A 26,319-nucleotide genomic window follows, 5' to 3' on the forward strand; every position below is an offset into this window, starting at 1 on the left:
TGCCTAGCAAAAAAAGCCATGCTTTGCAATTGGATTTATAAGGAATAAAGCTCGTACCCTGATTTTCATTTGTTTCCTAAACCTTTTTCCTGCTTAATTTAATTTTAATGTTGGTTTTTGTTTTTTCCTGTTTGATTTTAAATTCAAAAATAGATGTATTGTCTCTTAAAAGTGCTCTAAAAAGATGGTAATATCTCTATTCACTGCACTATTAATTATAGCAGAAAAAAAAGCAAGAAAAGACTAGAACTTTAGATGTTAACTAACCTTGCATTTCTGGGATAACCCACCCTTCTTGGTTATAGTGTATGATACTTTTGTAAAATAAATGCCTTTAGTGAGATAGAATTCACATAGCATACAATTCACCCATTTAAAGTGTACAATTCAGTGAATTTTATTATATTCACATAGCTGTGCAACTGTGAGTATAATCTAATTTCAGGACATTCACATGATTCCTAAAAGAAACTCATACCCATTAATAGTCACCTCACATTCTTCCCCTTCTTCCTCCTCCACCAGCCTCAGGTGACCACTAATCTACTTTATGTCTCTATAGATTTGCCTATTATGGATATTTCTTGTAAATGGAATCATATAATAATGTGGTCTTTTGTGACTGGCTTCTATAACTTAGCATAATATTTTTTAGTTTAATCCATATTGTAGCATCTACCAGTACTTCATATTCTGGATAGATATTATGGTTGCTTCTATTTTTTTGGTTATTATAAATAAGACTGCTATGACCATTTGTGTGGATGAATGTTTTCATTTTTCTTGTGTATATACCTAGGAGGGAAATTGTTGGTTAATATGGTAACTCTATATTTAATCTTATGAGGAACTATTAGACTATTTTCCAAAGCAGCTATACATTTTGCATCCCTACAGCAGTGTATGAGGGTTCCAATTTTTCTACATCTTCACTAATTTTTGTTATTGCCTATCTTTTTTATTATAACCATATTAGTAGGTGCAAAGTGATTATCTCATTGTGGTTTTCATTTAAAAATAATATATTTTTATATTTTCTAGATTCAGTATGCCAGTCTCTGATGAAAGGTTTATGTGTCTACATAAGATCTTACTTTGTAATTTTCTTGTGATGCTTCTGTGTGGTTTTGGTCTCTTAAGAGTAGACTAATATAAGGAGTTGAGAGGTGTTCCTCCCTGTTCTATTTTCTGAAAAAGTTTGTGAAAGATTGCTATTATATATTTTTGAAATATTTGACAGAATTCATCAATGAAGCTATCTGGGTTTCAAACCTCCTTTTTTGGGAAAAATGTTCTTTTTCTCATTTTTTTTAGAGGGATGAAGGGACAGAGGAAGTGGAGGGGCAAAGAGAGAGGAAGAGAGAGAATCTTAAGCAGGCTCCATACCCCACAATGGAGGGGAGGGGCTCCATTTTATAACCCTGAGATCATGACCTGAGCTGAAATCAAGAGCTGGATGCTTAATCAAATGAGCCACCCAGATGCCTTTGGGCAATTTTTATTACTAATTCATCTTCTTTATTTCCTTGTGGTTGGCCTATTCAGGTTTTATAAACTCTCCTTGAGTCAGTTTTGGTAATTGTCCATTTTATGTAAGTTATCTAAGTTGTTTCCATGAAGTTGTTCATGGTATTCTCTTACAATCCTTTTACTTTCTATTAGGTCAATAAGGATGTCCCTTTTTTCATTTCTCATTTTGGTCATTGATGCCTTCTTTTATTTTTTTCCTGGTCAATCTGGCTTAAAGTTCATCAGTTTTATAGATCCATGAAAGTGCCAACCTCTGGTTATTTTGATTTGCTTTATTATTTTTCTATTTTTATTTTATTATTTACACTTTGATTTTTGTCATTGCCTTGTTTTTGTTTGTTTGGGCTAGTTTGCTCTTCCTTTTCTATCCTAAGTTGATCATTAAGATTATTTGAAAATATTAATCATTTCTGATGTGCTCAGTTATAGATATAAATTTCTCTCTACTGTTGGCTGTGTTCCATAAATTTTATTGTGTTGTTTTTGTTTCCATTCAGTTCAATTTTCTTATGGCCAGAGAACATACTCTGAATACCTTCAATTCTTTTAAATTTATTGAGACTTGTTTTATGGCCTAGCATATGGTCTACCTTGAAGAATGTTCCATGTGCTGTTAAAAAGAATGTGTATTCTGTTGTTAAGTAAAGTGTTCTATAAATGTCGGTTAGGTCAAGTTGGTTGTTAGTGCTGTGCAGGTGTCCAGATCTTTGCTGATTTTCCATTTACTTAATGATTATTTCTGAGTAGGATATAGAAATATACAATTTGTAAATTTTCTCTGTATCCTTTCAATTCTTTTGGTTTTTACATATGTCTTTGGGTTCTGTAGTTAGGTGTGTATATATTATCTTGATGTATGATTCTTTTATCATTATAAATCCTCTCATCTATAATTATATCTCTTTTCTTAAAGTCTGTTTTTTTCTGATATTAGTTATAATTCTATTACTATTTCCATCTGGATGGACTATCTTTTTCTATCTTATTACTTTCAACTAAGTCTTTTAATCTGAAATGTGTCCTTTGTACACAGCATACAATTGAATGTTACTTTTTTTTTTTATTAAAGATTTTATTTATTTATTCATGACAGACACAGAGAAAGAGAGGCAGAGACACAAGCAGAGGGAGAAGCAGGCTCCATGCAGGGAACCTGATGTGGGACTCGATCCCCGGTCTCCAGGATCACGTCCTGGGCTGAAGGCGGTGCTAAACTGCTGAGCCACTGGGCTACCGCTGAATGTTACTCTTTTAATAAAAAATCTATCCTGACAATCTGTGCCTTTTCTCTGACACTCACATTTATTAAAATTATCCTCATGCTTGGATTTACATCTGTAATTTTTCCATTTCTTTTCTGTATGTTTCATGTATTTTTGTTTATTTCTTTCCTCCTTAGGACTTTCTTTTGTATTAAACAAATATTTTGTTTATTCTTATTGTATCATCTAAATTTCTCTATTGACTTTTTACTGTATTTTAAAAGTAATTTTGTTTTTATTTATTTATTTTTAGATTTTATCTATTTATTTATGAGAGACAGAGAGAGAGAGAGAGAGAGAGAGAGAGAGAGAGAGAGAGGCAGAGACACAGGGAGAGGGAGAAGCAGACTCCATGCAGGGAGCCCAATGTGGGACTCGATCCCGGGTCTCCAGGATCACACCCCGGGCCGAAGGCGGCGCTAAACCGCTGTATCTGCGGGATGCCCTGTAATTTTGTTTTTAAAATAGCATTACAGGGATGCCTGGGTGGCTCTGTGGTTGAGCGTCTGCCTTTGGCTCAGGGTGTGATCTCGGGGTCCGGGATGGAGTCCTGCATCGGGCTTCCTGAAGGGAGCCTGCTTCTCCCTCTGCCTGTCTTCGCCTCTCTCTGTCTCTCATGAATAAATAAAAAAAAAAAAAAAAAAAAAAAAAAAGGCAGTACAATGTGCATCATTATTTACCATAGTCTAATTAATCTTCAGGATAATATTGGCTTAATTCTGGTAAACTATAGAAACTTTGCTCCAATATAGTTTTCCTTTTCCTATTTTCTGCTATTGTTATGTATTACATGTATATATTAGAAACCTAACAGTACAGTGCTATTATTGTTTTATAGACTCATTTTTTAAATATATTGTGAGAAGAAGAGAGGAAATACACTCTGGCCATTTTTTATACTTACCCAATTATATATCATTTCTGGTGCTCTTCATTTCTTCCTTTTAATTCGATTTACATTCTGGTGTTTTCTCTCAGCCTGAAATTTTTTCTTTAGTATTTCTTTTAAAACAAGTCTATTACCAACAAATTTTGTCAGTCTTTGTTTATCTGGGAATATATTTTCACTTTTATTTTGTTGAAAATAGAATTTTTGGTTGACCATTTTTTATTTTTGGCACTTTAAATTCATCATTTCATTGTCTTCTGGTCTTCACCGCTTCTCTAACAGTCAGCTGTTAATTTTTATAATCATTTCTTTGTATGTGATGAGTTGTTTTTCTTTTACTACTTTCCAGACTTTGTCTTTGATTATTAACAGTTTGGCTATGATGCATCTAGGTGTGGATCTCCGTATGTTTATTGTTTATCCTACTTCAGGATTCATTCAACTTCTTGGATCTGTATTTATTTTTTCATTAAATTTGAAAAGCTATGTGTTATTATTTCTTCAGAAAAAATTTTTCTTGTCACTCTTTCTCTCATCTATCTTTCTAGGATCCCAATTATGTTTATATTATGTTGTCTCCGGATCTCAGAGGTTAATTCTCCTCATCAACTTTTCCCCCTCTGTTCATTAGATCGGATGATTTCTATTTCTCTTTCTTCAAGTTTAATGATTCTTTCTTCTACTGTTGGAATTGAACCTATTTAGTGAATTTTTAATTTCAGCTACTGTAACTTTTGATTATTAATATCCATTTGTTTCTTTTCATAATTTCTATTTCTTTGTTGAGACTTCCTATTGTTGATTTATTGCCATAATATTTTCATTCTATAATTTCAACATGATTTCCTTTAATTTTGAACATTTTTATAATTAGCGCTTTGAAATATTTGTCTGCTAATGTAATATATGAGCCCACTTACAGACATTTCTATTGACTCTTCTCCCCATGAGGCTTGGGACACACTTTCCTGTTTCTTTCCATGTCTCATTCTTGTTGTTGTTGAAAATCGGACATTTTAGATAATACATTATAGCAAATCTAGATTCTACATTTTATCCCTTGTCGGTTGTTAGTTTATTTTGTTTTATTTTAAACTAACTTGTCTGGGTCTAATCTTGTTGGTATGTAACTTGGTATGTGATTGCTAAAGTCTTCTCTGCTTAGTTAAAAAAAAAAAAAAGCCTATTATATATTTTTTATCCAGGGATCCTAGAGCTCATTACTATGTTTGCAAAGCCTAGTAGTTGATCAATGATTGAGAAGAGGTTTGCTTCAACACCTAATACTAGCAAATCTTCTACCCTCTGCTGATGCATCTATGTGTGGGTTACAGAGTACACTAAACATTTAGGCAATTTTCAGATCTGCCCTGGATTTTATCTACTTCCATGCCCTTTAGGTCTTTCTTTGATATGTGTGCAATCACTCAGTCAGCCAGTGATGTTTGGAGACCTTTGTGCCTGCTTGACTCTATCCTGCACACATACAGCCTCCCACTTTTATATAACATAAAACAATCAACGGGGTGACAACTCATTACTTTGCCATATAATGTAAGGTATCATGAGATGTACATATCATCTCGCCATATTCTGTTGGTTAGAAACAAGTCCCAGGCACTGCCCACACTCGGGGAAAGGCAATCATATAAGGGCATAAATACTAAAAGGAGAAAGTAATTGAGGGTCACCTTAGGATCCATCTATCGCATAAAGTCATTGGGGACATCAGAGATTATCTATTCTGTGGTGGGAGGCTGGAAAAGTACAAATTTAGGAAGATTTTCAGAGGATGACTGAATCTCTAAACTGCTTAGAAGAATCATCTTAACATATTAGGCTATGGACAATGAGATTTTAGAAATTTTGGATTTGATGGCATAGAGAAGGTTCATTGCACTGGGAGAAAAGAGAAACTACATAATATTAAAGAAGACTATCTTTTAAGTGAGAAGAAGCAGTACAATGGGTTATTGAAGGAAAAATGAGATAAGATCAAAGCTCTGGCTTTTTAAGATTATCTTTCTAAAATCTTAGGCTGAGACTGTTTTGATCAACTCTTTTAGAAAAATTAACTTGTCAATTTGTTGGTGAATTTTTTTTTCATATTGAATTAACTGAATTGAATGAATTGAATCAACTGAATGCTTTGGACATTATGTAGACAGAATTTTTATCTGGATGTTGATATGGACTGAAACAGGACAAATATGGATGTTGAAAGGGCACTGAAATGCGTTAGCACCAATTGATATATTGAATTAGATTCATTGCCCCTCAATTTATTACTTCCTAAGTTACTTGTCTGGATAATCAGGGTATATTATTGTGTCTACAAAACCTGGATGCTTTAATTAGTGCCTGGCATGAGCTTGTCTTGCTTAACTTCTCCTTTAGGAAATTTATTTGCAATAAAAAGCTTTCCCTAGACAAGAAAAGAATTCCATCTGATCACTAGATTAAAATGTGGATTTAGAGGATAGTGATGAAATCTACATTGAAATTATATGAAATGAAGTTTTGGGCAGATAAGTTTTTGTTTTCAAGAATGTCAGTATTCTGAAATGTAAGGAATACTAATTAAAAGGACTTATCATGGATGCCCACAACTTTGCAATGATTATGTTAGAACCACAGATGATAAGTATTTTAAACTATGACCCTAACTTGAAAGATGTGAATTTTTTTTAAGATTATTTATTTATTCATGAGAGACACACAGAGAGAGGCAGAGATATAAGCAGAGGGAGAAGCAGGCTCCCTGCAAGGGGCCCAATGCAGACTCGATCCCAGATCCCAGGATCACGCCCAGAGCTGAAGGCAGATGCTCAACCACTGAGCCACCAAGTGTCCCGAAAGATGTGAATTCTATTTGATCATAAAAGCAAGCATCAAGAACCTGAAACTTGACATCTTCATTACATACTTAAGTAGCAATTTGCAACGTTCTACTTATTTTATTTTTGAATTTAAAAAGGACATTACATTTCTGTGTACTTCTTTAAGGATACTAATGACAAAGAAGCTATTTCATCCAGAGTTACAACCAGTCTGCCTTCATAAAGCCCGGGTTGGAGCAGGTTATACCGGAATAGACTCGTTTGCCAAAAATGGACTCAGAACTGCCATTTCCTTTTGACAACTGTCCTCTTCTCAGCTTGAAGTCCATGTCCATTTCTCAAGATTAAACTCAGGGCATAAGAAAACATCCCTGCTGGATGACTTTAACTTCTCTCCAGGTCACACCTTATGGGGGTAGAGAGAGCTTTCTAAGTTCCAAACAGAAATCTATACCTTGCCTATAGCTTTACAAGAAGGGCATGGAGCCAGGTTTTGCATTCAACATAAAAAGATTATAGCTAATAAATCTGCAACAGTTGCTAATGCAAATACTGGATCCTGTCAGCAAAGCACCAGTCAAAATGTCTGTGATGTCCAATGAGATAAGATAGTGAAAGATATGCTGTATGGTAATCTTCCAGTAACAAACCAGAAAAGCTGGATATGAATGAGGAGGAAATACTCTGTCCTACTCAGGAGGCAAAACTAATGCCAATAGTTGGAAGTTTCAGGGTGATGGATCTTGGATCTACAGACAATAATTTTTAACACTTAGAACAGCCTAATAATGGATGGGGCAGCCTAGAGGGGTAATGAGCTGCATGTTCAAGGAAAGTCTGCATTACAATTTGTTAGGGAAGACACAGATCAGCATTGTCCAATAGGAATATAGTGTGAGCTGCATATATGATGTTAAGTTGTCTAGTGACCACTTCAAAAAAAAAAGAAGATAAATTAATTTTAATTATATATTCTGTTTAACCTAATATATCCTAAATACTTTTTATTTCAACATATAATCAATATAGAAAAATGATCAATGGGATATCTTCACATTTATTATGTACTAGGTGTTCAAAATTCAGTGTGTGTATTACATTTACAGCACATCTCAGTTTGGACATACCGCATTTCATCTGCCTCATGACATTTGCCTGCCACATTGCATAGCACAACTGTAGACCATGAGGAAGACTGGCTTATATGGCTTCAAAGATCCCTTTCAATCAATAATTCTGAACTTTTAAGTAACTATGCAGTAAACAGAAGTTAAGACACTGTTCAGGCATTCAAAAATATTATGGAAAAGTGGTATAGGCAGGAGAAATTCTTCTGAAATTAAGCAGAAAAGAGAATTTATTGTAATTGAAAAGTCCATGCGTAAGACTTGTATTGACTTGTAATTGAAAAGTCCATGCGTAAGACTAGTTTGGGTAGGACTCAATTCAGAACTACTATGCCTGTATTCCTCTGTGTCTGTATGTCCTTTCTTTTTTTACAGATCTGTTTTTCTCTCAGATAGGCCTTGTCTACACAATGGCTGTTTCCATCTACAAATCCAAGCCCTCCCAATTCAGCAACCTTGGAAGGAAAAATTTATATTTCCTAAAAGGTGAGAATTGTACAGCTGAGGGATGCCTGGGTGGCTCGGGAGTTGAGCATCTGCCTTTGGCTCAGGGCGTGATCCTGGAGTCCCGGGATTGGGTCCCATATCAGGCTTCCTGCATGGAGCCTGCTTCTCCCTCTGTCTATGTCTCTGCCTCTCAATCTCTCTCATAAATAAATAAAATGTTTATTTTTTAAAGAGCTAAATTTAAAAAATGGAAAGGCATTATTAAAAAAAAAGAATAGTACAGATGAATCTCAGAAATAAGCTTATAGGACTATTTATGAACCAGTCACTGGGTCCAGGGGAAGGAATATGCTGACTGAAAAATCTTAGGATTCATGTTTTACCCTGGAGCTAGAGGGTAGTGGAGTCAGTCTTGCCCTAACCAGAGCCCACCTTTAACATGCAGAGGGAGAATGGATGTGTGTCTAACTACAAGGCAATTGAAGTCCTGTCATCAAAAGTTAGGGATATGGAAGATGACAGGCAAAGGCAATAGATGTCTGCTGTTCCTTACTGTAGTGTGTACTATTATCCTCTTCTCCCTACTCTGTTAACCCACCTGTGAGTTACCCTGAAATGTCAGTGGACAGTTCTGCACACTGACTTCCATGATTCTTGGCTTGAGAGATTTCTCTGGCCCCAAAACATCCTGCTCACATCTTGGGCAGGGCATCCCGGAATGCCAGGGATTTAATATTCTTAAGGAAGCACTCAAGTTGAGAGGATGGGGACATACACATGGAACTAAGGGATGATCCCCAGGATCTTGAACTCTGAGCTCACAGTAATAACTTGTTCAACAACCCATTCTTCACTAGCTTTTCTCATTCCTTTTTTCCTGTGTTCCTTCGGATCACCTCCTAAGGCAACTATCTGCACTGAAGGCCTTGTTTCACCATCTGGTTCAGGGTAACCAGAACATCTCCCACCTCTGAATTTCAAAGAGGATTTGAAATGTCTGTTTTATCTAATTGGAAGCCAATTCTGAAGGCAATCTCTGTTGGAAGATCAAAAACCAGAGGCTTTAAACAATGTGTGTTTTTGAGCCAGACTACCTGGTTTCAATCTCAGTTCTACTATGTGTTATCTGGGTGACCTTGGGCAAGGTGTATAGCATTTTCTTCCTTACTTTCCTTATTTGAGAAATGGGGATAATAGAATTGCTAAGAAGATTCAATGACTTAATATTTATACAGTGTGTAGAACAAAGCCTATACCTAATAATTATTACATATTTATTCCTTCACTCTTTTCCTCTGTACTATTCTTTCTAATCACCAACAATTATGAGTGTTAGGCTGTGTCAACATGTCTTATATCTGTAGTACCGAGATAGAGAATCTACCTACTTTAGTGCTAGGCCAAAAGTAAATTGTCGATTAGTATCTGTTGCTGATAATTCAAATGAAACAAACAATGAAGATTCAAGTCACTTGCAAAGTAGTGCTGAAGAGTTTAGAAATAAGTATTTTGGTCTGACTCAGTTGTCTTAGTCCATTCAAGCTGCTATAATAAAATACCACAGATGGAGTAACTGATAAGCAACAAAAATTTGATTTCTTACAATTTTAGAGACTGGAAAGTCCCAGATCAAGGTACCAGTGTGGTTGGGTGAGGGTCCTCTTCCTGGTTCATTGACCACACCTTCTCACTATGTCCTCACATGTTGGAAGGGGTAAGGATCTTCCTGGAGCCCCTTTCATACCACACTAATCCCATTTATGAGGGCTCCACTTATACTGCTTAAGCACCTCCCATAAGGCCTCACCTCCTGATACCATTATCTTAGCAGGTTAGGATTTCAGCATAAAAATTTGGGGCGGAGGGCACAAATATTCAGACCATAGCATTAGTAAAATTCTAACTGCTTTTCCAAGTATATTCTAAAAATAAGATCTGGGACGCCTGGGTGGCTCAGCAGTTGGGTGCCTGCCTTCGGCTCAGGTCGTGATCCTGGGATCTGGGATGCAGTCCCGCATGGGGCTTGCGAGGAGCCTGCTTCTCCCTCTGCCTATGTTTCTGCTTCTCTCTCTCAGTCTGTGTGTCTCATGAATAAATAAATAAATCTTTTAAAAAATAAATAAAAATAAAATCTATTATAATTTGAACATAAACACTAATTTCATAGAAACAAATCCCATGCTGAAATAAAATATAAAATACTGGCTTAATATAAGAGATGAAAAAGTTTCACTTAATGGAAATTATATACATATAGCTATATATTGACAATTAACTTCTTGTCATATAAAAGTCGTTGAATTTTTATTAAGTCCTTTTTTACAGTGTAGCTCCTATACAAATATAAGTTGACTCAATGGCCAGGAAAGAAAATTCAGATTGAATATATCATGTCTCCTCCAGGAAAGAAAGAGTCAAATGAGAACACATGTCTGGATTAGAAGCAGGTGAATTTTGCTTAAGCACAGTCTTTCCATCAGTCTGAAAGTTACAGAGGCTGAAGAAGTATTAACAGGTTGAGAAGGTGTTCTAGGTTAAGAAACTGAAAACTCTTTACAAATTGAATCTTCACTGATTTTCCTCTTTGTTTTTCATGCAGACCCAGAACCCAGCATGATTTAATATTCATAAAGGTCTTCCAAAGCCCCTCCTGAAAGCATTACTTGGTAGTTTTGGTTTTGTTCTGATGATTTACTCCACTAACAAGAATAATTGGATATTAATAATAACTGGAATAGAATTTGTTTCCTCTGTCCAGTACATGTAGGACACAAAAATCTCACAATTTAAAGATTTGGACTTACACAAAATTGTGAAATAAATGGACAAGATTTGCAAATTGATATTTTAGAACTTTAATATCTTTCCAAAGCATACATGAAAAGATGTATTTAGATCTATATTACCTTTTGTTTTATGTATTAATGAAATATCCTCAATAAGCATAATAGTTTTGGGATACATAAGAACAAAGTTTGATGTCTCCTCCCCAATCACTGACCACAGGATCTTGGACAAGATATTTATTTCATGTCACAGTTTCTTCATATATAACTAGAGATAATACAGCCTACCTTTCATTATTCCTGAGAAGATTATGCAAGATTATGCAAGGTAACACTTCAAAAGGAGATGCCAAGGCACATAGTATATACCCAGTAATGATACCTGTGATTCTTTTTATTATTAACATTGTCTTTAGAATCCTTTTACAGGTGATCCCTGGGGTAGCTCAGGGGTTTAGTGCCTGCCTTTGGCCCAGGGTGTGATCCTGGAGACCCGGGATTGAGTCCCACATCAGGCTCCCTGCATGGAGCCTGCTTCTCCCTCTGCCTGTGTCTCTGCCTCTCTCTCTCTCTCTCTGTCTCTCATGAATAAATAAAGAAAAAATCTTTAAAAAAAACCTTTTATAGCTAAACATTATAACACAGTTTTCTATTTATTTGGATTAGTTTTGCTTATTATTAAAAACTTTGTGTATCTTAAAGATTTTAATTGTTCATGTTTCATTGTCCACAGGACTTCCTGATTATCTTTGCTACTAAGTAGTAATTATGCACTGCAAATATTTGCTCAAATTTTATATAAATCAATTTTAAATGAAAGAGCTATTTACATTGATTAATTTAAATAAAGAGTATCACCTTCATAGCTCTTTTGCTATCAGCTTAGTCAAATGTGAATGGCCATTATCGCGCTAGTTACTTTAAACCATTATAAAGTGATAATTCTGAACCATTAGAATGGCAAGATTTTTCAGTCTGAGGAGGCATATCTTCTACTTTTAGATGGCTGACTGTGTTTTAAGTTTCATGATAAATCTGGGAATATTCTTTTAATTATTAAACTTAAAAAATAATCTGTGTTTGATTGCTTTTGTTTTACATGTCAAGCAGAGATAAAAGCTACCAGTAAAATAAGATTCCCAGACTCGTCTCAGTAACTAGCAGCATTATCTAGTGCTCAAATCCAAACCCTAAGTTCCATCCTTATTTCTTCCTTTTCCTCACATGCCACTTGCTCTCATCCTGCAAGGACTCCTGTCTAGGCATATCTACTTCCATGGCCACAACTCAAGTCCAAGTCACCATCCTTTCTCAGGTGGTCTATTGGAATAGCCATCAAATTGGCTTATTTTCTTTCATCCTTGTTCTCCAATCCATTCTTCAAACAGCTCCAGAGTTGCTTTCCTAAACATAGATCATATCACTCTCTTGGTTGAAACATAATAGTATCTTGCCAGTGTCTTATAATCCAACTCAAATTCTGTACCATGGCTTCTCTAACTCCTACCTACTTCTCTCATTTCATCTTTCACTACTCACTCACTTGTTCTCTAGGCTCTGGCTGTGCAGATCTTTCTGTTTCCTCTGGAATATTCCTAGCTCTACTCTAATTGACTTCATTTGTATGTCAGCTCAATGCTTCTTCCTAAGAGACATCTTCTCCGGCTACTCTGCTAAGTATTGACTAAACCGATTTGATCATTTATAATCATTAAGTCTTTTTTGGGTAGGTATTTAGAGGAAGTCAAGGAACAAAGTTTTTTTTTTTTTTTTTTCTCCCACAATCTTGCTACCAGAAAGCAAGCAGGTCTGGTATAAACTTTGCCACACACGAGACAGTATTTATTAGCAAATAACACAAAACCAGTCATAAAACCTGTCCTGCAAGTTCAGTGAAGTCCCAGCACTCTATCCTTTTGGGCATTCTAAAAGCTGATATTTTGCTTGCCTGCCAATCTTCCCTAATAGACTGAATGATACCTTGGGAAGGACTATGTCAAGTTCTACTTTGGTTTATCCCCATCCTTTCCTCCCCAAAGCTCCTAGCATGGTGCTTTGTATAGAAGAGGGGGCTTACTGAATATATTTTTTCTGAATGAATGATGTACAGCTTGTTTTCATTTAGAAAGAACACAAAAAATGACAAAAGATGTTCTTTAGGGAATTTGTACAAAATTTGGTCTTCTAAAAGGAGAGTGTAAATGTTTTTGCATTAATTCTTATCATTATGAAAGCTACTTTTTCTTTTTAACGAATAATTAATTCTACCTAAGGCTAAAGATGAAATGTCTGCCAACAGCTGAATGACATTAAATTACCCTAAGTAAAGCATCAATAAAATTAGCTTTCTTGCTTCTAACATCTCCATAAGCCCAAGTCACAGTGTTTACTTTGATTAATTATTAAACATATCTCAGATTTCCTATATAATGATTTTTGTGCTAGATATGATTTCTAATTAAGCTTTACATTTCTCTGATGAAATTGTATTTAAGTCTACCAAATGTTATAACTCACTTTTGCATTTAATAATCAATGTCTAGCAGATTATTTGAAACCAGTAGGGCAGTAATAATTTATGAAAACTGCAAACATGCCTGGGATAATCATGAATGCTCGGGCCTTATGAGACTTAGTTCTGTTGTTTGGAAATGGTATGGAATTTGTGGTTTGAGACATAAAGGTCTGTGATAACTGGTTAACATACAGAATAAAATCCAATCATACACATACTATTAGGGAGAATGCTATGGTATAAGAAAAATATGAACTTTAAATGTGTACATGCTTTAGGTTGTTAAAACCCCAGATGCTGAGTACAAGAGACAGATATTAATACTGGATTTATGTAAGACGAAGCATCTATGAGCTGAAAATTGCTATCTGTAATCTAAAGGTTTCCAAAACATGGATATATACGTAGACAGAATATATGGTAGATTGTGCCAAATTTCACTTAAGTTTTTATCAGTGAACAGGAATTGCATTTCCTTTTTTTTATTTATTTAGGCTTTGCATTTCTGAAAATTCTGTTAAATACTGTACAAGTGTTAGACAAAAATATTAAAAGTGAATACAGGAAAGAGTATTATTCAGCCATAAAAAGGAATACAGTTCTTCTACAAGATGCATGAGGAAATCTTGCAAACATTCAGAGTGAAAGAAGCCAGATACAAACAGCCACATATTACATGATTTCATTTATATGGAATGACCGGAACAGCCAAGTCCATAAAAACAGAAAGTAGTGTAGTTGATGCTTAGGATTGGGGGAGAAAGAAAGGATAGATGGTAATAGCTAAAGGGTCAAGGTTTCTTTTCAAGGTGATGAATACATTCTGAAATTGACTATGCTGATGGCTGCCGTATCTGTGAACTGAAAACTACTAAACTGTATGATTGAAATGGATGTATTGTAGGCATGTGAATTATATTCCAGTAAAGGCTTTAAAACATGTATGCACATTTCAAAGACAGAGAACATACACTGCAAAGGCATGAATAACAAGAAAGACATTACTTACAATTATAGTTCACAAGACAATCACTTTCAAACCCAAGCGACTTTACTGACCAGACATATTCCTGGTTCCTGAACACAAATGTCTCTACCAAAACCTTTTTATGTTGTCAACATGGCAATGGCAATTCTTCCCCCACAACCATGAACACTTCCCAGTATTCTGATGGTCCGATAAGTCCGATAAATGGTTCCCTTATGGGCCTCTGAATGAACTGTTGACTCAGTTTTCTGAGGATGAAACTGAATACAGAGATCAAAGATGGTGTATAGGGAGTAACTAAAGTAAATACTAATACTTCTAGGTAACACTTAAAAATGGCTCACATTTTGGCACAGACAGAAACCATCTATTTCATGTAAAAATGGATTTAATGGGAAAGAGTGATTCTACGAAGAGTTTAGGTGGTAGGTTGATTATGATTTATTTCCTCTTAGTAGTGCCTAGAAAGGCCCAGCAAGCAAAACAATGAAAAAAGGAATGTGATATACTTAGCATTTCATGTGTTGAAATCTTCCTTTTTTTTTTTTAAACAACAAAAAGGTAGTTAGACAGTTTCAGGGCACCTAGGTGGCTCAGTCAGTTAATTATCTGACTCTTGGTTTTGGCTCAGGTCCTAATCTCAGGGTCCTGGGATTGAGCCCTGTGTCAGCCTTTGGACTCAGTGGGGAGTCTGCTTGAGATTCTCTCCTTCTCCCTCCTCATCTGTACCTCCCCTCATGCTTCCTCTGTCTCAAGTAAACAAATAAATAAATAAAATCTTAAAAACAGATATTTTCAAGGGTGAAAGGAACATTTTGAACTATTCACTTCATAAATCTTTTAGCTATTGGATAATTATTAATTGCTCTCTTTTATTTTAAAATACTGGAGTTGTCAGTAAACCCATCAACACAAGAGGAGATTCACAGCCCCACAACTCCGAGGGAGTTTACCACTGACCTCGGCAAAGGGCTGTCAGGAAATTAGACGCTCTCTTTCCAATGTCATAAGGAAGCACAACAAAGTAGTTAAGACCATGGACTCTGGATTCCATCTGCCTGGGTTTGAGGTCAGCTTCGCTCATTACAAGCCGTGTGACCTTGGGAAAATTGCTGAATTTCTCCATACATCTCAGTTTCCACACTGGAGAAATGAATAAAATAATACTTTCTTCTTGGGCCATTTTAAAGATTAAATGAGTTCATATTTGCAAAGCACTCAGAGAAGCTTCAAAAATATTGGGAGCAGGTTAAATAAATATAAAAGCTAATATACAAAAACAAAACAACAACAACAAAAACCCTTCTTTTTGCTGTATTCACATTTTTGGAGGAATATAATTCATAGTAAGTGGAACTTATTTCAAAGCTTATCTTTTGACTTTCATTCTTACACTGTGTGAGCATATGTTAGCGAATTAGCAATAGTATTATCTGCTCCTGTCATGGGGCCGTTTACTCTAAGCAGATGGAACAGATACCCATGCAGCCTTCTGAGGATACAGATTCTGCAGGATACCTTGTGGTCTAATGTTACTTTTCGCTCTATAGAGTTTTAATTTATCTTTAAGCTGAATGTGTCTGATATAAAGGGCAGAGAACAGTGATGAACGCTGACGTGTAAACAGAATGGGGATGTTAGAAAAGCCATTCTCAGAGTGCTCTGGGCCCCAGATCTGACCATGGGGACAGCCTCCAAAGATGTTAAAGAATGAAACACTGTCACCTATCAGATATGAAGGAGAATATGTTGACAGCAAGGATTCAAGACAATATGTGTGTAAAACTATCTCCGGGGAGATAGGTGAGTTTTCAATATCTCTTCCAGGTCTACAGATTAGAATTCGTCTAGTAGTTTTAAAAAATAAGGTCCTTAAAATATTTATCTAATTGTCTATCTAGATGTTGTTTAATGGTTACCATGAGTATATGGATCTGTTTGCCAGCAAATAACTAATGCCAAAAATTGAAAAAGAGCCTTAAGTTACATATTTATTATTACTGACCTCAGAACAGAGCGGTCCACTAAAATGGAATAACTTGTAATAACATAGATTTAAAAGTGTCTCTAAATGATCACGTAAATATTATGAGATTTAGGAATGTTTAATGATCTAAGAAAAACAACCATAATATCTCTTCCACTCTCCTATACAAATTATGTGACAATTAAACAGTATGTTAAACATGTGATACAATATTTAAAAACATTTTGGGAGAAAACACATAATTCCACACCTGTCTTTTGCATCTTACTTCTTTTCCTTGACTGCTTATTTAAATCAGAAATCCTTTCCATGTTTTAGTATAAAATTTTATATTAAATTATCATAGTTATTGCTATCTATCCAGTGATCATGTTGATGTACTGTAAATTGTTATACTGTCTTGAACAGGATATGTTTAGACATACCTAGGTTCACTATTATAAATAACAGTGAAAAGAACATCATGCAGGTAGCTCTTTGTTTCCGTTGAATTCTTTTCTTGGGAGAAATTCCACTGAGTGAGCTTACAGGGACAAAAGGTACAGACATTTTAATGGGCCTCACAATAAAGAATGCCTTTACCAATAAGTTAATAAAAATTTACTTCAATACTATGTATTATTGTTTTTGAAGCTGTTAAATTAGTGTAACTTTAATTTGTACATATCAAACTACTATTGAAAATAATCATATTTTACACCTTTGTTTACAATTTGAATCTTCTCTTATGTAATTACATTTGTTCATATCCTTCATTGCCTGAATGATTAAATTTCATTGTTTTTATTATTCATTTAAATATCATGTGTTTTTTTTTTTAAAGATTTTATTTATTTACTCATGAGAGACACAGAGAGAGGGGCAGAGACACAGGCAGAGGGAGAAGCAGGCTCTATGCAGGAAGCCCGATGTGGGACTTGATCCCAAAGTCTGGGATCACGCCCTGAGCCGAAAGCAGACGCTCAACCGCTGAGCCACCCAGGCAATCCTAAATATATGTTATTGATAATGATCCTTAGTTCATTATATGTGATAGAAATATGACTTTTCATTATTTGTTTCATTTTAGTTTTCAAGATTTCATGGTCAGATGTTTGGTAATTAGGTGAGTAAAACATAACATTGTAGAATGAGATTAATTGGTTATAGAGATTCTTTCAATCAGAAATATTTTATCCATATTCTTTAGTGGAAAAAGGAAACACTGCATTCTGGGTTGTAGTATTTAATTTCATATATATGTTTCTTGTTTAAATCTGTGGTGTTAAATTTCCAGAATGGAAATCTGATTTTGAAAATATGTACAGTATAGTGCTTGGAATTTAACTGGACATAATTTTACATTTTCACCAGAAACTGTTTTGATGTTCTCCTTAACGGGAGCAAAGTAACTAGACTAGTGGAGGCCTGCTCAAATACAAAACACACAGATTTGGAAGAACAAATTCACAGGGAGAGTTATGGTCTTGGAGCAGACTGACTTTCCTTTTCTGTGCACCTGGGTATTCTCTCACCAATCCAAACAAATAGCATCTGAATCAGAAATAATTTGGAAGCATGTTGTTTGGATAGGTTTTCTTTACCAAATGGTATGAAACAAAATTAAGACGTAGCCTCAGTAAATTATATTCAATGTTTATACATTATGCACTGTGTTTTATAAAACTAAAATCTAGAAAATTTATATAATTTACTCAACAACTCTGAATGAGTGGCCACTCTGAGTTAGGTATAGCTGTAGACATTAGGGATACTGGGTAAATAAGGAGTCAAAGCCACAGCATTTGGGAGCTTGCTACTGGCCTTTAACTTACTACTTCAATCATGGTTTCACTATGATAAATAATTCTGAAATTTTTCACGAAAATAGGAATTTATTCGGTCAGCCAAATGCTCTCAAGCAGCATGGGTAGGGAAGGACTTTAGGAAACCAGAATGAGGAAAATAAATACATGTTAAATAAATGTTCACTCCTCAGAATAAAAATTTATGATTGAGTGTCCTATGAAGATCATAGAAATGACATTTTTCATGCAGGAAATGGGTGTCAGGTGTGGGATTAAAGACCTAGGAGTTCAGTAGATACAGTCTATCAGGATGGAGCCTTTGGCTTTTGAACAAGGACCAGCTTGCATAGGAAAGGGAAAGGTATGGAGCAATTGTAGTAGGAACTCAGTAATAGCAATACAAAGCTAATATTTACTGAGTGCCTCTGTGTTATGCACTGTGCTGAACATTTTGCATACATGCCCTTCGTTCCCCAGATGAAGTTCAAGTTCATCCTGCCTCTTGCATTTTGTCAGTGCACATTCCTGCCATTTTTGGTCAAGTGGATTCTTCCTTTTGTATTTACCACGTGAGACTTTGAATCTCTTGTTTCTTGGCCATTTGTTCATTCACCAAGTATTCACGTGCCATCACTCAGCTACTCACTGGTACTACAGAAATGAACAAGTGGAAAAGGGCACAATTCTAGTCTTCAAGGGGCTTTCATTCTGGTAGACAGACCAGAGACTCAGTGATTATAAAACTTCTCTCATGATAGGCCATCTACTACACTTGGAGGTGAGTGAGCAGGGCAGGTTTGGGAAATGTTCTTACTGGTGCATGCACACAATTATTTAGTTTAACGCTATGCATAATAGTTAATAACATATAACTATGATAATTGGTATTCTATTATTCATTATATATTATGTTAGCTATGTGATATTATGTTCTATACATCCAACATCATTATATTCAGATGAGGTTAACAATTTAAATTTTCATCAATGGGGGGGGGCATTAAATAAATAATGAACCACTGATGTTCTGATACAGAAATAGCTCCAAAATATATGATAAGTAGAAAAAAGGAAGACATCAGAAGAGTACATGTCATATGCTGTCTTTTGTGGGGGGCAAGGAAGATAATCACATTTTCTTGAATTTCACATAGACACTTTGGAATCATGTGCATAGCATTAAAAAACAAACAAAACGAAAGTGGTTGCCCATTGGGGAGCAGAGATGAGGAAACCAGGCAAAGGGGTGCACAAAAATAAGAGGGAGTACTTTCACTATATACATTTTTATGTTTTTGGACTGAGTGAATGTATTATCTATTTAAAAAATTAACATGTCCTGAAACTTTGGGGGAAAGGGTATCTACTAGTGGACTGTGGCCAGGTGGCTGGAGACCTGAGAGGGAGGAAGGTGGGTGGAGAGGCATTCCAAGCACAGTGTTGCATGCTGGGAGACCTGCCATGCTTGCAAACCTATCATGTTCTGTGAAGATGGCAGGTGGGCTACTTTAGGGGAATGTTGGGAGATGAGCATGGGAATCCTACAGGGGGGCAGGTCCTGAAGTTCTCATGTAACAAGATATTAATTCAGATTTCATCTTGAAGGTAATGGGAATCTTTGGCTGGTGATCAGAAGAAAAGTGAGTGATCAGATTGGCACTTTGTAATCATTCCCGCCCCCAAGGGAAGCAAGTATCCGTGTGATGGGTGAGGCAGAACTGGGGCCAGGAAGACTATTTAGGAAGTTACTGGCCATCCTTCCAGTAGAAATGATGAGCATATGAACCAAAGTCTGTGCTCACAGAGAGGAGGGACTAACAGCTTGAACCATAGCTAGCACACTTGACTTGTCATCTCCTCCATGGATTTGATTTTGTTTCTTTCCTAATATTGTCCAGTTTTTCTTTGGATTCTATGTTAAAATTTAACTTGGTGGGGTTAAAAATTTGCAGGAGCCCCAAAGCTACAAGCTTCAGTGAGATCTGGGTGATAGGAACCTCTTCTCTGACTTCTACTTTCTCTCTTCTGCTCATCCTGGGTGCCTGGGAGGGAAGCCCAAGGCAGGGTGCTGCTCTGCAGAGACAGCGGCATTGGCCCAGGGTGGAGGCCAGAGCTCCCGTGCTGGGGCCAGTTGAGCTGGGCACGTGGTCCCACAGGGGATGCCAGGCCATTGCCTTCTTTCCAAATTCTGCTATTTTTTGTTGGTTTGTTTTTGTCAAGCTTGTACATAGTCCCTGTAGATGGTTATGACTGGGATTTCATTTTTTTCAGTTCCAAGCTCTACTCTCAGGTGGGACAATTGTACAGGCAAGATTCGTCAGCAGAGCAGAGCTGTATCATGGGCATATCATTCAAATACTTCCCTCTCACTTGCCAGAGAGCTGCTGCCTTTGAACCCTGAGACAGCTCTCCATAATCCTGCCCACCTCCATTGGCCTCTCCCTGCATCTTTCTAGATCTCTCTGTGCCTCTAATGCCATCTCAAAGCCCTTTATCTGTTTGCAAAGTTGGTGCCCATGCAGCATAGGCTGCAACCATCACCCCCCTTTTCAGGAATAAGACAGACATCTCAGCACATGTTAGGCAACTGCTACAGCAAGTATTCCCATGTCATCACATTAAAAATTGCAATTCGAATAATTATAAACATATTTTTAAGAAATAAGTGGAAAATACAAAAAGCCCATGTAACCACGCAATAATAAATAATTTGACAATTGTGAAACAATTTCAGAGTATATTCTATTTTAATATAAAAAGATAAAATATTGGAAATCTTGTCTCACAGGTGTATTACCCAAGAAAAGTCAGAGATAAGCAACTAATTCTTTTATTGTTGGAAGGCTGACTGGTACAGTCAGGTCTATATATGCAGGTGGACAGTTTTGAATGTTCCCTAAACAAATATGTTAAGGAATTAATGTATAACTGAGGAGTACTTTGAGGTGGCAAAATATATTTTATTTTATTTAGTATTTCTCCTTAGTGTGTGTTTTTATGTGCCAGTTCAGTCTCTTATCAAATAAATACTGTAACTTTGCCATTCATTTGATATGGCAAAATGACTTTCTGATTCCACACTATTCTGTTGCATTCCAAAAAAATTTAAACATTATGCTATCATTCCACAAAGTGGTTAGCAATTTACTATGAATAATTTTTTAAAAGGAGGGAGATCTGTCCAGATATGAAAGATTCTAGAAAAATGCTTCAGAATCAAAAAAGAATAAAAACCTTTAGAATCTAATATATAATAAAAGAGTACTCATTTACCTTAAAAATAGTGTGAAAATTTTTAAGAAAAAATTTGTCTCCATATTTTTTTAAAACAATGGCTTAAACATATATATTTACCACTGTTTCATATGCAACCACTGGGAAATTAAAGAATGACCAGAAAATAGGAAAAGATGATAAGCATCTATTGACAATTGGCAATATATGAAAACCATGAATAATCAGATTTCCTGTTACATCTCAGAAGGAAAATTCCTAAGTCTCATGGCCCAACTTCTTTCTTTTTTATTTAGTGCAGAATTTGTCTTTCATTGAACTAGAATCCTAAACAATCTTCTCTTTGATTTTTTATTCCAATCTTTATTCCTTCTAGAGAATTATATTTCAAATGCTCTAAAACACTTTTTAAAAACTTGAATATGAAGGTTAAAGAACAATAATTCATACATTATACAAGTGAGGTAAGACTGCTACATGGGCAGCCCCAAATGAGCCATGGCTCCTGATATTGTCACTTTTCCATAACAACCCCCCTACATTCAACTTGGGCTTGGTCATATGGCTTGCTATAGTCAATGGAACAATAATAAGCATTACTCAAGTAGAAGCTGCATAAACACTTACATGTTGGTCTTCTCTTGGAAACTACCTGCCTTGTTATAAGAAAGCCTGTCAAGTTTCTGCAAAAAAACAAGCCATATGGAGGAGAATGGTCCAAATAACTAGCACCAGACATATAAGTGAGGTCTTCTTAGAGATTCTAGTACCAGCAGAGCTCCTGGTTAAAAGGTACATATGAGTGACCTTGGACCATATCACGTGTAGCAGAAGAATACTCAGCTGAACCCTGCTCAAATTCCTGATCCATAGAACTCTAAGCAATACATTTATATTGTTCAAAGTAATTCCATTTTGGAGTGGTGTGTTATGCAGCAGTAGATAATCGATATAGTAAGTGCTAGCAAGGGTTTTTCAACCTTCTTTCTAGAAATAATTCCAAGGTACATTCTTAACTGACACACACTTCTTTTTTTTTAAAGATTTTATTTATTTATTCATGAGAGACAGAGAGAGAGAGAGAAAGGCAGAGACAGAGGCAGAGGGGGAAGCAGGCTCCATGCAGGTAGTCCGACGTGGAACTTGATCCCGGGTCTCCAGGATCATTCCCTGGACTGAAGGCAGTGCTAAACCACTGAGCCACCCAGGCTGCCCCTGACACACACCTCTTATATTTCTGTTGTCTATTTATTTACTATTGAGCCTGTATCTTTTTTTTTTCTGACTCGACCTCTAACCATTTGGACAAAGGACTGAGAGAGATGGTTGGTTTAAATGAAAAGTGTGATTAAAAATGGCTTTATTACATATTGATTCAAATAACATTCCAAGTCCTTGTTGGATCTTAAAGGAACATCATTCTTGATAATGGTATATATCCTAAGTTAATTCCACTTTACGCTGTAATCAAATTGTGGGTGGGACAATCTGGTAGAAAAAAAATGAACAGATTCCTAGCACATGAACCTTATGTGGTCCATTCAAGCCATTTCTTCTCTATGCTCCTTTATATGGAAGTGTGTCTTGACACCAGATTTTAGGCAACACAATGTGGAAAACTCTTTGGTGGGATTTGTCTTTTAAGGATTTATTATTTGAAATATGAGGCTTAGTAGATTGAACAGGCCATTGGGTGTGTTTGCATCCTTCTTTCTCTGGAATTAATGTGCATTAGTAAGAATGCTTTGGAAGTAGAAGCAGAAGTGTAAGTAGAAGAGCCCAAAGTAGAGAATGTACAAGGCTATTTCTGGGGGACAGCGATGCTATTTCATTGAATGGTGTGTATTCTGTATTAAGTTAGAAACTATAATCACTAACTAGTTCTAAAACAAAGTACCTGGATACCAAGAGGAAAAGATGTAGCCTCATTAAGTATAGCTGATATTAGCATACTTGCTACTATTTCCATTGTTTAAAGGATGTTCTCCATGTGCTTATTTAAGGCATAATCTACCAGATGGATGTGGACAAAAGGTTTACTTACAAAATGGCCATAAAGGAGAGTCTTGATTAGGCAACAATACAAATATGCTACTTACAGAGAGTAGTATCTGGACAGCACTGTGGATGACCTCTAGGTACTGGAAGTCAACAAAGCAGCCTGTGACGGAGACATATGTGTAGTCATCCATCATGCCGTGGGCTGACGGAGGCAGCACTCTTCGGACACAACCAGGCCCATGCTCCCGCCACCATGACCGGTGTACAGAAATGTTGAATGTCATCAGATCTGTATCCTAGGTGGGCAGAAGACAAGAGAACACAAGAAGACAAGCCTATCATAGCACATCTTTGATTTTCAACCTTAGGAAGAATTTAGGATGAACAAAATTATTGAAACGATTTAAATTTCAAGTGAAAAATAACAAAAGGCAGAACCACAAATGGCTCTTTATACCTTATATCTAAACTATTGGATTACAATAGTTTAATATAGAGATAAAGTCCTTTGAAGAGTAACAATTTAAGATTAGTGCACATCAAAAATCCAGAGACAAGACCACCTATGTATGTTCATTTTAAAAATTACTTTGTTCATTTTGAAACTTTTTGTCTGCATTTTCCTATTCATCATCGTTGGGATCACCATCACGGTCTAACATATAATGAGTGCTTTTTTGCATGTTAGACATAGTTCTAAGCATTTTTCATATATTATATCCTTTAATGTTCATGCAAGTACTATTACTAACCCAATTTATAATAGGCTGAATAATAGTCCTCCCAAAAGACATTCAGGTCCTACTTCCTGGAACCTGTAAATCTGACCTTTGGATTCTCTGAGTGGGCCCTAAATGCAATCACATGTATCCATATGAAAAGGAGTCATAGGGAGATGAGTCACAAAAAAAAAAGAGGAGAAGGCAATGAGACCATGGAGGCCGAGAGTGGAGTGATGTGGCCAAAAGCCCGGGAAAGTTGGCAGCCATTAGAAGGTGGAAGAGACAAGGAAGGATTCTGTTCTAGAGCTCCAGAGGGAGCATGGCCCTGTCAACACCTTGATTTCAGAGCAGTGAAACAGATTTCAGACTCCTGGCCTCCAGATCTGTGAGAATAAGTTTCTATTAAGACCTCAGGTTTATAGTATCTTGTTATACAGCAGCCATAAGAAACTAACACAGGTAAGGAAATAAAGTCACAGAGAGGTAAAATAAATTGTCCAATTTAATGAATAAATTTTAAAAATTGCTTATTTGGTCCGCCTGGGTGCCTGGGTCCTTTCTCCTCAATTGTTTCCAGAAAATACCACTGACAGCTCCAGCAAAAGAACAAAGAAGGCAATCCTTGATATTTACGTATCAAAATAGCTTTCAGGAGTTCTTAGCAGAAACAACAGCCCAGGTGTTTAATCCTCAAAAGATGTCTTTTAGTAATTTGGGGGGAATGTCAGCCTTGTACAACTAAGATCATACTGTTTTCCCCTTAACAATAGATTGAAAAGCATAAGTGAAGAGCCAGGCTCACAGATAGCCTCACAAAAAAACTAAAAATTGCAGCTGCAGGGTGGAGCCAGAAGGAGGAAGTGTGATGATGGAGAGAGAGCAAGAGGGCCCAAGGACTAGGACACTGCACCTGCAGGGAAGCCACAGGAGCAGGGTCAGCCTTTCAGGATTTCCCAGCCACCACCGTGAGCAAGCTCTGGTGTCACTACTGCCAAGGGGTGGTGGTCTTGGCTCAGAAGCCCAGGGGCAGCCTAATACAACACAAATGATGCTCATCCCTACCTCAGTGAGATGAGGACAGTCCCTATCTCAATGGCACAGGGAAATTCTAAGGACCAGAAATTGATTTTTGGAACTGTGAAAACACAGAGGCACCTGGTATGAAATGGAAAGCCCTTCACTTGATGGGATGAGCACTGGGTGTTATACTATGTATTGGCAAATTGCTTTTAAATAAAATATTAAAGGAAAAAGAGATGGAAAGCCCTTCCATATATATGATGGGGGCTGAAAACAACCAGTGTGAGACCTCTTTGAGTAAGGACAATGGGCAAACTCTCCCCTGTTATTCTCTGCTGTATATGAACATGAACCATGAGGTAAGAAGTGCGTCCAGTTCATCTGAGTAGGCAAAGCCACTCTGCAGTTTTAGGTTCTCCTCAACTCAAGGAATTCAAATTGAGACAGGGCAGCCCTGCCCATGAAATCCAACATTTCTCAATAGTGGAAACTATACCTCTTGAGTAGCTTATCTGGTAGCAATGAGGAAGCAGGATGTTCACCAAAGGAGGGACTCCACTGGGAGATTGTTGAAGACCAAACCAGTCTGTGGCAAGGTGGGTCCCAGCACTGAACTTTCCGCTCCCCCTTGTAAGATGCTAAAAATCATGTGTGTGTGTGGGGGGTTAACATGCTTATTAGACATATGATGAGTGAAGAAGCATGAGATCATGGCACATGCAAGTGTGCAGGTGCCAAGAAATTCCCATCTCTACATGCCTGAATGTCAGTCTTTTCCTGTCTCAGCTCCTTAAAAAAATTTTCCTGGCCTTTGTTCTGAAACCCAGTCTGAAGGACACTTTCCTTTCTGCTGTCTCCCTTGGGCTGGGGTATAAGCCCCAATATAAAGCCTTGCTTGGAACTTCCTGCTTGGCCTCCGGTCAATTTCTATTACTTGGAGAGCCCAAGGATCCTGGTTGGTAACAAAACTACTATTGTAAGTATACCTCAGATTATCTCGCTATTAAAACATTTTACAACTTTTTTTTCTTTTTTTGGGTTGTTGGTTTGTTACACATATCATTCAGTTACCTTCACAGTTACAGCACTTTATTGATACTAAAGTATTTTACATCTTTTTTTTTTTTTTGTTCTTGGTTTGCCACCTGTATCATTTGCAGTGCCCTCTGAAGGGAGAATATTAT

The 26,319-nt window shown here is 36.5% G+C and overlaps 1 protein-coding gene and 1 long non-coding RNA gene across 4 annotated transcripts in view; one reads left to right on the forward strand and one right to left on the reverse strand.

Moving 5' to 3' along the window:
• NKAIN3 (sodium/potassium transporting ATPase interacting 3) overlaps positions 1–26,319 on the reverse strand; it is a 617,017-nt gene that overhangs the window by 127,531 nt on the left and 463,167 nt on the right. For all 3 annotated transcript variants that reach the window (XR_013367332.1, XM_077876821.1, XM_077876820.1), the window contains exon 4: positions 23,492–23,689. Coding sequence is in view for 2 of the 3 variants with exons in the window: in XM_077876821.1 (XP_077732947.1) it covers positions 23,492–23,689 (198 nt within the window). In the remaining variant the exon portion in view is untranslated. The remainder of the gene's footprint in view (positions 1–23,491; positions 23,690–26,319) is intronic.
• On the forward strand, positions 8,040–18,931 carry LOC144300223 (uncharacterized). The gene is made up of 3 exons (XR_013366812.1): positions 8,040–8,134; positions 17,441–17,476; positions 18,636–18,931. It is a non-coding gene; the product is annotated as an uncharacterized LOC144300223 (long non-coding RNA).

The sequence above is a fragment of the Canis aureus genome, chromosome 28 (assembly GCF_053574225.1).
Source record: "Canis aureus isolate CA01 chromosome 28, VMU_Caureus_v.1.0, whole genome shotgun sequence".
Taxonomy (NCBI): domain Eukaryota; kingdom Metazoa; phylum Chordata; class Mammalia; order Carnivora; family Canidae; genus Canis; species Canis aureus.